A 12173-nucleotide genomic window follows, 5' to 3' on the forward strand; every position below is an offset into this window, starting at 1 on the left:
GCTATACTGCTGTGTTACTTGGGACTGGATGTTGCCCATCTCCGAGTCCCAATTCCTCATCTGATCCATGTGGGAGAGGGGAACTGGGTTCTCTAAGAACCACTGCAGCCTGAGCACATGTCTGCTCCTTTGCACCCCTCTCATCCCACACTTTGGGCCTCACCCCAAGGGGAAGCTTCTGTTTTACCCATCCAGGTGTGGAGGAAGAGTGCATATCCTGAATGAGGCTGAGAGGCTGGAAAGAGGCTGATGGTGGCAATGACCGTCAAAAGGACATGAAGCTCTCTTTCCACACAGGTCTAACTGAGATCCTCCCCTGCTCTAAATTCTCCCATGGCTGCCCAGTGCCCTCAGGAAGGAGTCCAGGCTCAGTCCAGCATAAGAGGCACTTCATCACCCCGTCCATGCAGGCTCTCTGGCCTCACCTCCCGTGACTTACCTAGCTGCTCCTGTGCTCCAGCTGTGCCCCTTTACATCTAGTTTCTTCTGCTCATATCCGCGGGGACAGACACATTCACCTAGCTGCCCCTCTGCTGTGTTTCACACCCAAAATAGGGCCCAGAGCACAGTAAGTGCTTCTGTGAATAAATAAATGAAACGCTTTCTCCACCTGGCAAGCTCCTATTCATCCTTCAAAATCCCAGTTCCAATGTCCCTCCTCCATGCAGCCAGATTCCACAGGCAGAGCCTTCAGCTCCCTATGCAGTTCTCTCACTGTGCCTTGCTTCCCTTTGACACAACCCTGATCACTGCAGCCGTAGGTGCCCATGTGTAGCTCTGTCTCTCCATGAGGGGGGTCTCAGATCTTCTCTTGCCTGATACAAGGCAAGGCTCCAAAAGACTTCCAGGAAATGTTGGCTAAATGACTGAGTGTGGTCCTACTGAGCGCTCCTAATGGCCAGGGTCTCATGTGCCAATATTGGGTGAAAGGTTGAGCCACGAGCCTACTTCAGAGACAGCTCCTGGGCCCACTCCCTGCCCCCTCCATCCCAGAACTTCTCGGAAGACCCCTGGCAGATATGCCCTACATCAGAAGGGGACCCTGGGGCTCCACCAGGGCAAAAACTCCATCTTCCCCCTCCCCCCACCTGAACTTCCCCAGAGTCACCGTCACTCTGGGGCTTTGCACATCCTCTGCCAGGAACGCCTTTCGCATCAACAGATCCTTCTCACCCTTAGGTCTCGGCTGAGTCACATAACAAACATGGTCTCTGTGCTCAGCTCTGTGGCAAGAGCTTTAACTACCATTTCAGTTCTCACCTCCTCCAACCCTAGCTGAAATGGGAGGTCCCAGTGGTCCATCGACTCTATAGAGGGCAATACTGAGCCACGAAGACTTGAAGACAGCTGCTCAAGTTTCCACAGCTGGGAAGATGCAGAGAAACTAGACTCATCTGAACTGCTCTCACACACTGACCACCTCCTCCAGGAAGCTCTCCTAGTCTCCACACCTGCAGAGACTGGGGCCTCCTCTTGAGTTGTCCCTGCGGACGTGTTTCTACCAATGAGGCCCCGACATTGGCGCCTTGTAACCTGCTGGTCCCTCACTGTGTCCCAGGCCATCTGGGATGTGGGGCTGGGTGGAGTCTGGGAGAGGATTTTTACCTGTTTTGCCCCACATTGTATCCCAGGTCTAGGACGGGGCCTGCGACAGAGTAGGCACTCAATAAATATTGCTTATATGAGTAGATGGAGTCACATCTTTGTGACTCCGTCATGCCCCATAGGGGTTCCTATTTGCCTGGACTCTCAGCCCTGCACAAATGCTGGCACACAGTAGGTGCTCAATTAATGTCCTCTACCTGATGAAAGGCAGAAACGATATCAAGTTGCCTGTAAGGCCCCCAGGGCCTCATAAAAGCCTGTTAAGCCAATGATGAACAGGCAGCTGGGGAAATTGAGGCACAGAGAGGGGCGTGCCTGGCTCAAAGCCCCAAGGCCAGGCCCGGTGGCTCGCCCCAGCCGCCACCACCATCCCCTCCCTCGGTCCCCCGCCAGGCAGCGCCTGCCGGCCTCCCGGCCCGCTGTCTCCCTGGGGCTGGCACGTCACACTCGGAATCTCACGCCTCAGAGCTCGGCGTGCTCCAGCCTCCCCCCTGCCGCCAGCCGAGCAGCTGGTGCTCCCATGGAAACCGTGCCCCCGCCCCCCCCCACCTGCACCGGCCCCCCCTCACAACCCCCGCTTTAAGACAAATATTGTCATTAACATGCAAATGCATATGCGATCACCATACACGGGGACCGCGCAGCGGACGAGCCCGGCGGCGGGCACCTGCCCCGGGCGGGGTGGGCGTTAACACTCAGCCCGATCCTCGGAGGGCCGGCTCGGGCCGCGTCGGCCCCTCGGGGGGAGCTGGCCCCCAGCCGACGACTGGAAGGGGTGATGACTGCACACCGGCCACTGGGAGTCCCCCAGTTCCCGGCCTGAGCCCCGGCCGCTCTGGAGAGCTGACGGAGGCCTTTCTCTGGTTGCAAGCTGGGTGCGGGGAGGCGTCTCGTGGCCTCCCTGCTTCCCCTTCTCCACCCCTCTCCCTGACTCCCACCCTCTCTGCCTCTCCCGGTGTGTGGGGGTGGGGGAGGCACCCTCTGTCTCTCCCTCCTGGGTCTCTCCCTCCCTCTGTCTCTGTGTAATCTCTTTCCCTTCCCTACTCTTGCTCTGTGTCTCTCCACCGGTCTCTCTGTCTCCATCTCTTTCTCTTAAGAACAAGAAAAGCCAGTGACCATGGGCCTGCCCTCTTTCTGAGGAACATTCACTGCCTCTCCTCTCCCCGCACCTCTACCCCATCTCCAGAGCCCAGGGGCCTGGCTGGACCCCGTCTTTTTCTTGGTCCCAGCATGGGCCCCACTACACAGGCCCCCACTCTATTTGTGGCCACGGCTGGCGGATGTCACAGGCCCCTCCCCTGCCTAACACCACCGCTGGGGGTCCTCACCCTCGGCCTGGGGGCTGGGGGTGGAAACTGTCACCCTTTCATCACCCAGATATTCTTCTGCTTCCTCTGGCCTGGGAGGGAGACGAAGGTGTGACTGTAGGTCGGCTCTGGTCGGACCTCGGGACCCAAGATTTGCCCAAAATCCATGCTCACAAGCCCACCACCATGGCGATCACTTCAGTGGGGAATCAAACAGGCCCCCAAGTGTGACAATCACGGGCGAGGCAGTGAGCACGGCCATGATGGACATTATCACTCCTCCCCACTCTGCCCCTTTCAGCTCTGCTGGTGCCTGGACTCTGGGGCCCGCACGGCTGTCAGGGGCTTTCTCCCCACAAGCCGGGGTCCGCACGCCCACCCCGCTGCTCTCAGCCAGCACCACCAGCAGGCATCCTGCAGCCTGGAGGCTCCCTAGAAGCTAAACCAGGTAAGAGATGGCAGGAGGTGCCTGGACCTTCCCCCCACCCTGACACCACAACTTCCCATTCATCGTTCCATTTCCCTTTGGCTGAGGCCCAGATAGGGGCAGCCACTGGCCAGAGGTCACACAGCTGAGCCCCACACACAGCCTTGATCCCAGCTGCTAGCCCTCGTGACAGTCCCCACCTCTGGCTCCGCGCACCAGCTCCCTCCCACAGGTAAGGTCCTGCTGGGCCCAGCACAGGTGGGGTTAGAAGGGGAAGTCATTCTTCTTCTGAGGGTAATAGGGGGCAGATACAAGGGGAGGCCCCCCCCCCCCCGTTATCCCCCCAGGCCCTGCATTTAGGGCTCAGACCTGCCCAGGGCTCCTGCAAAGTGGAGGGTGAGGGCCAGATGTCATGGACACCTAACTTCCTAATTTTCACCCTCCAAGGAAAAAACCACAGGTGGGAAGCACCCCGAAGCACCCCCAATCCCAACCTTCTGCAGCCGGAAGACAATAACCCCACATTAATGAGGCCCTGTTCTGTTGACACTGGGTAAACTGAGGCTCCCATCAAGGTGAATGTTCAGCCACAGGCCCTCCCTCACCTCTCCTCAGAGTGGGGGTGGAGGGATCTCCAGGGGGGGATTTAAAGATGAGAAGAGGGGAGGACCACTGGAATCTCCATCTCCCTGCACCCCATCTAGCTCCCTGACCCAGAGCTCCCCCACAGCCTTTCAATTCAATGTTTAGGGGGCCACGTGGGCACCCCCACCCCCATCAGAATCTTTCTAGAAATGGGCCCTTCAGACATACTGGTGGTGGGGGGCTTTGGAAAGAACCCTCCATACAGCCGGGGACCCCCCGAGCTTGACTTGTGGGTAAGTGGGAGCCTTCTGCCCTCCTAGGCCACAGGGAGGAGTTAGATTTTCCAGGCCCTCCCCTCTTTTTTTTTTTTGGTGATGGTTGGATTTGAAAAGAGATGGAGGATGGGAGGGGTTGCTTTCCTCCTCCAGGGTACCAGCTGGAGGGTCTAGCTGAAGTGGCAGTCCTGGTCTCCATCCCACCAGACTCTCCCTATGGCCTGTCTCGACCCTTCATTCATCCATTCATTCATTCATTCATTCATTCATTCAGCAAACACTTATTCATGCTCGCCATAGCTGCCGCGCTGAGGGAGGACATGGTGTGGGGGCGAAAGGGGTCTGAAATAGGTCACGGGCCCTGATCCACCCCCACGGTCCCTCCAGGGTCTCACCAAGGGTGTTGACACAAAGCCTTCACTGTCCCCACCCCCAGTCCCCAACACCTGCGAGAGAACTGTCAGGGCCACCCCAATTCAGATACTGGGCTGTGACCAGAGCCCAGGGCTGAGGCCACAGTCCCTGGCACCCCCTCCCAGCATCCACCAGAGAATCAGGTGGCAGGGAGGCGGGCAGGCCTCCCCACCCCACCTGCCTCCCCCGCTAGGCTCACAGGTCGCCCACGCCTCCCCATCCACCCCAGGATCTGGACTCTGCCAGATGGACGGTCCAGGCTCATCGTCTTTGGCCTCAGCCCTCAACACACTGCTAACAGGCTTGGCCAGTTTTAACTTGAGCCAAAGGTGGAGGCGGCGGTGGGGGCACAGAGAAACGGAGGGAGTGCTGATCTAAACAGAGCGGATGGGCAGGAAGGAGGGCAAACGGTAGCCTTTTAACCACCCAAGGCCGGTGCTCCCCCCAAGACTGGCTTAGCGCCTTGCACCCCCAATCCCCCACCCCGCTTTCTTTGTAGTTACCGATTAGCCCGGGATCCTGGGCACCGTGTCCCCCGCGGCAGGCTGGACCTGCCCCGCCGGCCTGGCTTTGTGAAAATGACCAAAGCAATGGAGTCCAGAGGTGAAAACTTCCCCGACGGGGCCTGGGGAGGCCGAATGAATGGGGGGGGGGCAGGGAGGGGAGGCGGTGTTCAGGCAGCTCCCCCAGCAAAGGGGCAGGAAACAGTGGGTGAGGGAGGGAGGAAAGGGTGGGGGTCTAGAGGGAATGGGAGGGAGAAGGGGAGAGAGAGAGAGACAGAGAGAGAAGGATGCTGGGGGGGAGGATGGGAGGTACAGGGAAATGGATGAGGAGAGAAAAGGAAAGAGAGGGAGAGGGAGAGAGAGAGAGAGAGAATGCCGGAAGGTGGGGAGGGAGGGAGAGGGGGCGGAGGAGGGGAGGGGGCCAGCTTGGATCTGTCAGCTGCACCCCCAGAGGGGGGAGGAGGGGTGGGTGGAACGGGTGGGGGGGAAGAAATGATGCTGTGGCAGAGGCAAGCAGAGGGAGGAGGTGAGGAGAGGAGGGTTCGGGGGAGAAGATGATGGAAGGTGGGGTGGGGAGGCCGAGGGAGAAGGGAGGGGAGGGAGGGGGCCGGGCGCCCACCTTTGTGCATGCCGGTGTAGGGGTCTTTGAGCACTGTGAGCTCATAGATGCGGCCGAACTGCTCGAAGAGCGGCTTGAGGTCCTTCTCGTCCAGGTTGCGCGGGATCTGGCCCACGAAGAGCTTGATGGCGTCCAGGTCCTTCATGCCGTCGGGCTGCCCCCCAGGGGGCTCGGGCCCGCTGCTGCCCACGGGCGAGGGCCGCGGCTGCAGGAGCTGCTGCTGCTGCCGGCGCGCCTCGCTCTCCGTCAGGCGGGCCATGGCGGGCTCAAGGCGGGCGGCGGGCGCGGGACCGAGCCGGCGGCGGAGGCGGCGGGCGGCGGGAGGACTCGCAGCTGGAGCGACGGACGCCGCCTCCCGCCTCCCTCCCGCCCCGTCCCCGCGCCCTCCTCCCTCCTCCGCGCGCCCGCTCGCTCCAGCATCAGGACCACAAAAGGGCGGCTCCGCAGCGGCCCCTGGCGGCCGGAGCGCGCCTCGCCGCGGCGGCGCCCCCCGCGGGCATCCAGCATCCCGCATCCCGCCTCTGCGGGCGTCGCGTATCCCGCAGCTCGCACCCTGTATCGCACCTGGAAATCCTGAATCCCACACCCGGCATCCTGGCGCCCAGCCTGGGCCGGTAAACAGAGGCCAGAGAGCCCGCAGCCCCGGTCTTCTGGGTGGGTGATGGCCAAGCTTCAGACAGGACAGACCTGGCTTCCAGGTGGCACAGGCTCCTCCCACCGATAACAAGAAAAACACTAGAAGTAGTGCGCAGTTCTACAGGGTGCTTACTTGGCATTTACAGCGCTGTCCTGGGCATATTTAGGTATATAACTCATGAATAGTAATAACAATAATAATATTAACAGCAACAAGAAAGAACACTTCGAGAATACTGTGTGCTAGGCACTGCGCTCAGCACTTTTAAGCTTGTAACTTATTGAACAGAAATAGCAATCATTGTGTTACATCAACAGCAACCAGAAGTAACATCTTTTGTCTCACTTGCCATGTGCACATACTGCTCAAAATATTTCGAAGGATATGAACACATTTGGGCCAAGTGCTCTGTGGACTTATGTCACCCCTGCTTAGAGCTCTCCAAAGATGTCCCCAAATTAAAGCCTGAGTCCTCCTTACAGCCTACAAGGTTCTGCACAACCTGCCCCTGTCCCCTTCCTGCTGCCACCTCCTCCTTCTCTCCCACTCCTCACTCTTCTCCAGCCACACACACCTCCTCATTGTTTCTCCAGTACATGAGGCACGGTCTTGCCTCAGGGCCTTTGCTCGGGCTGTGCCTGGACTGCCCTTCCACCAAATGGTGCATGGTTCACACCTTCCATCTCTCATTACTCTCTCTGGACAGTCCTGATCTACAATCGTTCAGCCACTATTACCTCCTTGCCCAAGCTTCCTTTTCCCTTCATAGCAAGTTATACTCATTTTAATTTAATTTGATTCTAATTTGCTATATATTTACCTGTTTATGGATAAACCACATAGCTCTGTCAAGATGCCAGGCTCTGTGCTAAGTGCTTGGCATTCATGAACTCATTCAATCCACATAACAAATGCCTGTGGTGGCTACAAACAAATCAACTACACATTTTAGATTGTGATAAAAGCCATGAAGGAAACAGAAGTGGAGGGATGGCTTTAAGAGGTAAATTCAGGGAAGGCTTAGAGAGGATGGCCTTTGAGCTAAGATGAGACTGGAGCAGCATGTGCAAAGCCCCTGAGGCAGGAAACCACCTGACATGTTGGAAGAACAGGGAGACCAGTGGCTGTAGCAAAGAGCGCATCACACTGAGCCACTGGGTGCAGCCTAGGGACCTTTATTTTAATTTTTAATTTATTTTCTTTGTTTTTATTTTAAAACAAAGATGGGATCAGTAATGGTGCCATGCTGAACCAAAGGAAAATTCAGTCATTCTGGTTCTATTTAAAACGCTGACATTTTGTGCACCGTGGATTTTTTTTTTTTGGCATTAATTTTAGTTTTTGAAAATTACTGCATTAAAGTATTCTTTACCTTGATGATGGCGTTTTTGGTGGCCCCTTAAACCTTGCTCCCTAGGCAAGCTCACACTGGTCCCTGCCCATTCCTCGCAGCAAGTGTGAGAGGGAAGTACTGTTCCTGTATCCACTTCACAATGGGGGAAACTGAGGCCCAAAGAGGTCAAGTCATTCGGGCAAGGTCACACAGGGAGAGTGCTGGGATTTGGACCCAGGTGGCCAGAATCCAGAGTACACACACTTCCCATAAGCCCACACGGTCTTCCCCACACTTTAGACAGCCAAGCCTCGGTTTCCTCATTTGCCAAGTGAAACTAAAGAGTGAATAGGGCGAAGCCCTTGGCATGGATTCAGTGAGCTCATGGGTGCGGTCAGCACAGCCCCCGGGATGTCTTTAGTGATAAACAAATGGCTGTCATGACTATTACCGGCAGCTACCTGCCCACCCCCAGACAGAAGCAGGATGTCAAGACTGGCTGAGGAACGGAGCTCGGGTGAGGGGTCTTAGAGCATTCCACCCCTTGGCCCTGTTCAGCCCCTGGTTCTCGGCTCAACCCCAGGCTGGGCTGGTGGAACCAGGCAGGAGGCAGGCTCTGTCTCCATGGAGACCTGAGCAGGATGCTTGAAGCCCTGTGGCCCTCTGATGTGCCGGGAGAGCCATTTAATAGAATAAAAATGAAGCCCTGCCAGCTCTCCTGAGAGTCAAAGATGCATTTTTCTCAGACTCTTTCTTCCACCTGGGGTAGAAGAGCACAGTCTAGCTTGAGTCTGACCCCCGGGAGCTTAAATTCAGCATTCCGCCTCCTGAACAATACTCACCCTGGAGTTTATTCCCTGACACACCTCAGCTGTATCAGGGACGGGTCAACACAGAGAAAACTGAGGCTGTGCGCCTGAAAGCATTTGGAGCCCTTGAGGCCGACTCTCTGATTTATTATTAGCCAGAGGAGAGCTGGCCACGTCGGCATCATGGCAGGAGGTCCGTGGTTTGGGCTGAGACTTAAAAGGCAGTGAAGGTGGGAACAGAGCCTATCGAGGGATCCAGGGCTGGGAAGTGTCTGGCAGGTTGCCTGGCTCTCTGGATCGTGCTTCATAAACTTGCCCCAGGGCCTTTGCACTTGCTTAGTGTCTATCTACCAGCACAGGGTTTCTCAAAATAATTACACAAACTTAAATAAATTTATCTTAACGGAAAGCTGTCTGCTTGCTTGCAGGGAGGTGGCACTGCGGGGAGATGGGGTCAGTGAGTGGGGCTGGGGGCCTGGTCTGGAGCTGCCCTGTGCCAGTGGCCTCTGCATCACCCCCACAGCCAGCTGCCTGGTCCCCAGCCGCAAGCACCAGTGTCCCTTCTGGTCCCCAGGTGGTGCTGGGCGTGGGTGGGACACCCTTGCGTCCTGGCCACAGATGGAGACGTTTTCCCAGCCCCTGGGAGCCATGCTTCCCGTATTGGCCCACCCACTCCCCCAGCAATTTCCGCTGAAACTTCTGTAGGTCAAAGGGCGATTCCAATCATTGATGACTCTCAGATCTGACAATAAAATGTTGAAGAAGCCAAGGACATGTGTCCCCTGCAAAAGGTCCACAGAGCCACTCTGCTCTGGTAGCGGCCAAAGGTTTCCCACAATGGAAAGGAGAGAAAGCAGAGGGCAGACTGGGGCTGCAGACTTTCCCTGGAAAGAGCCGAACGGTAAGCACTGGAGGTTGGTGGGCCCTGCAGTGAGAAAGCTGCAGTAGACGAGACACATTTGGGGGGGCGTGGCCGTGTGCCAATAAAGATTTATTTACAAAGATAAACCGTGGGCCGGACTTGGCCACAGGCCATGGTTCACTGACCCCTGCTTAAACACACTCCTCCTGGTGCTCCAAGAAGCGCCTAGAGGGGCTTGCGATGGTGTGTCCATCAGCAGGGCACCGGGTGGGTAAGCTGTGGTACCTTCTGAGGACAGAATACTACACAGCAGGGAAAAGGAGCGGGTGCATGTGAGCAGAAGACGCCCAAGCAAGAGCTAGCGTAAGAGAAGGACAGCAGGATCCGACTGTATGAGATGTTGAGGCCACACACAAAGCAACTGCGAAACCTGTCCACAAACGCATCGTCGTGCCTGTCAACACTGTTTAAAGAACAGGAAAGTTCTGGACAGTGGGTGAGGCCTCTGTGCAGCGGGGGAGAGACCAAGCGCCTTCACAGGACGTTTGCCTGCATTTTGTAGCCTTAAAACAAAGACCTCCTGGGAAGAGATCTTAGACACCAGATGCCACTCCCTTGGGGTCCCTGTAGGGGATGCAGTGCCCTAACCAAAGGACGTCTTTGCCCAAATCGTTGGTGCTGCCCAGATGGACCTAGGGCACTGAGGGAGCCCATGGGACGGGGGTCACCTTCATAACCGTCCTCCGGGAGCCTGTGATATCTCTACAGCCCTCTTCTCCTCTGCCCACCCCTCCCCTTTCCCCATCACGCAGAGCAGAATGCAAACTTCTCACCAATGTCCTGGGGACCCTCGTGCCCCCCCCCTCCCCCTGCCTCGCTCCCTCTGCTCCAGCCACACCAGGCGTCCTCTCTGGTCCTGCAACACTCCAGGCCAGGTCCTGCCCCAGGGCCTTTGCACAGGCCAAGCCCTCTGCCTGGAATACGGTCCCCGATTTCCACATGGCTAAGTCCTTCCTGTCACTCCAGTTTGACTCAAATGCACCCTCACTGCCCATCTGGGGTTATTTTTACTCATTACCCATCTTTCCTAGTGGCCCGCCAGCCCCAGGGTCTCTCTTTGGCACTGTGTCCCCAAGCCCAGCATGGTACCTGGCACGTGGTGGGGCAGGGGGTGGGGAAATACTTGCTGCCCCCACAGTTGGATGAGACTGATCCACAGTGGTGTGGTCAGCGGGTGCCTGGGGACAGGAGGGGCGCACAGAGGGGTGGCAAAGGGGAGCCAGGGAGTGTTCAGGGGACACGCCACCTCTCGCCTTGGCGACGGCATCACCAGTGCAGACGTACCCCCGACCCCTGCAGCCCGTCCGTGGCGCCCACAGAGAGAAACGTTTCAACAGCTCTTAGACGCAAATCTTGCTTCCAGCTTCCGTGCACATGCATGTGCACACACCCCACGCCTGGGAACGGGGTGCGGAAGCTCTGTACGTAGATGGTGGCTGCCGGCCCCGAGGTTTCGTGGAAAAGGAGACATTAGCCCATGTCAAACGAGATGAGAGGGGCTTTTCCCGAGACGTGGGGAGCTTTACCCGAGGCTGTGCTGGGGCCAGAGCCTCCTTCCAGCCTCCGGGGGGATCGGAGGGTAGGACGGGAGGAAGGTCTGAGGGGCTGTGGCCCTGACCCTGGGGACAGGAATCGCTGAGGAAATCCAAGCAGCACCCCTCGGGGTCCAGCCCACATCCAGGTCCCATGAACACCCCTCTAGCCCCTCCTCAGTGCTCGGAGAACCCAGCGCACTCTTCCCCTCCTAAGCGCCCCCACCAGTACAGTCCCCCGCACCCTGCACCCTCAGCTCCCGCCCTCACCCCGATAGCCCGTCCTCCCCGCAGTGGCCTCCGGTGGCCATGGGCGCCCAAGTCAGGCCCTGCCTTCTGCCTTCTGCCTTCAGCCCTCCAGGGCTCCCACATCCCTCAAGGAAAGGCTCTCGCAGCCCCCTTCCAGGTTGCACCCCCAGCACTGCCCACCTCCCTTGTGGCTGGTGTCCTCCCCCACCCAGAGCCCAAGCGCCCGAGGGCAGGGACTGCCCGGGATGAGCCCTGGCACTGCAGAGCCTGACACACCTGCACTCAGAGGACGCCTGCGGGTGGCTGGGAACCGGGCAGGCCAGGTAGAAGCCAAGAGGGCAAACTGCAAACTGGGGTCTGCCCCATGAAGCCAGGGCCTCTGACCACGTGACCCCAGAGCGGTGCTGACTGGGGACCCGGGGACCTGCCCTGGGCTGGCCCTCCCTAGAGCCTGCTCTGGGGCTGGCAGTGGGCCAGGAGGCTGGGCGTGGCCTTCATGCGGCCACTGCCCCACCCAACTCCCCACTGGGTTGAATGGGGTCCCCCCAAATCCCTGTCCAGAATTTCAGAACGTGGCCTTATGTGGAACAGGGCCTTTGCAGATGTAATGAGGTGGCATGAGGTCTGCCCTGGAGTGGGATGAGCCCTAAAGCCAACAACTGGTGTCTTTACAGGCCAGGACACACGAGAATGGCCCAGTGAGGACAGATGGAGACGGGGACCAGCGGAGGCCGAAGGCTGGGAGACGTGGGCCTTCCTCCCTCACAGCCTCAGACGAGCCAGCCTGGCCTTGATCTTGGACCTCAGGCCTCCGGAGCAAGGGAACAACATTTCTGCTGTCTTAAGGCACCAAGTCAGTGGTGTGACCACGTCCCACTGCCCCACTGTCCATCAGCTCATGAACTGGTTTTCAGCCCCACTTTGCAGGGGGGCGGGAAGGACACCCCCTCCCCCAG

The 12173-nt window shown here is 58.1% G+C and overlaps 1 protein-coding gene across 2 annotated transcripts in view; it reads right to left on the reverse strand.

Moving 5' to 3' along the window:
• CELF5 (CUGBP Elav-like family member 5) overlaps positions 1-6017 on the reverse strand; it is a 43042-nt gene extending 37025 nt beyond the window's left edge. For both annotated transcript variants that reach the window (XM_074351163.1, XM_074351162.1), the window contains exon 1: positions 5736-6017. In XM_074351163.1, coding sequence (XP_074207264.1) covers positions 5736-5994 — 259 coding nt within the window. In that variant the 5' untranslated portion in view covers positions 5995-6017. The remainder of the gene's footprint in view (positions 1-5735) is intronic.
• Between the last annotated feature and the right edge of the window lie 6156 nt (positions 6018-12173).

This window comes from Camelus bactrianus, chromosome 22 (genome assembly GCF_048773025.1).
Source record: "Camelus bactrianus isolate YW-2024 breed Bactrian camel chromosome 22, ASM4877302v1, whole genome shotgun sequence".
Lineage (NCBI taxonomy): Eukaryota > Metazoa > Chordata > Mammalia > Artiodactyla > Camelidae > Camelus > Camelus bactrianus.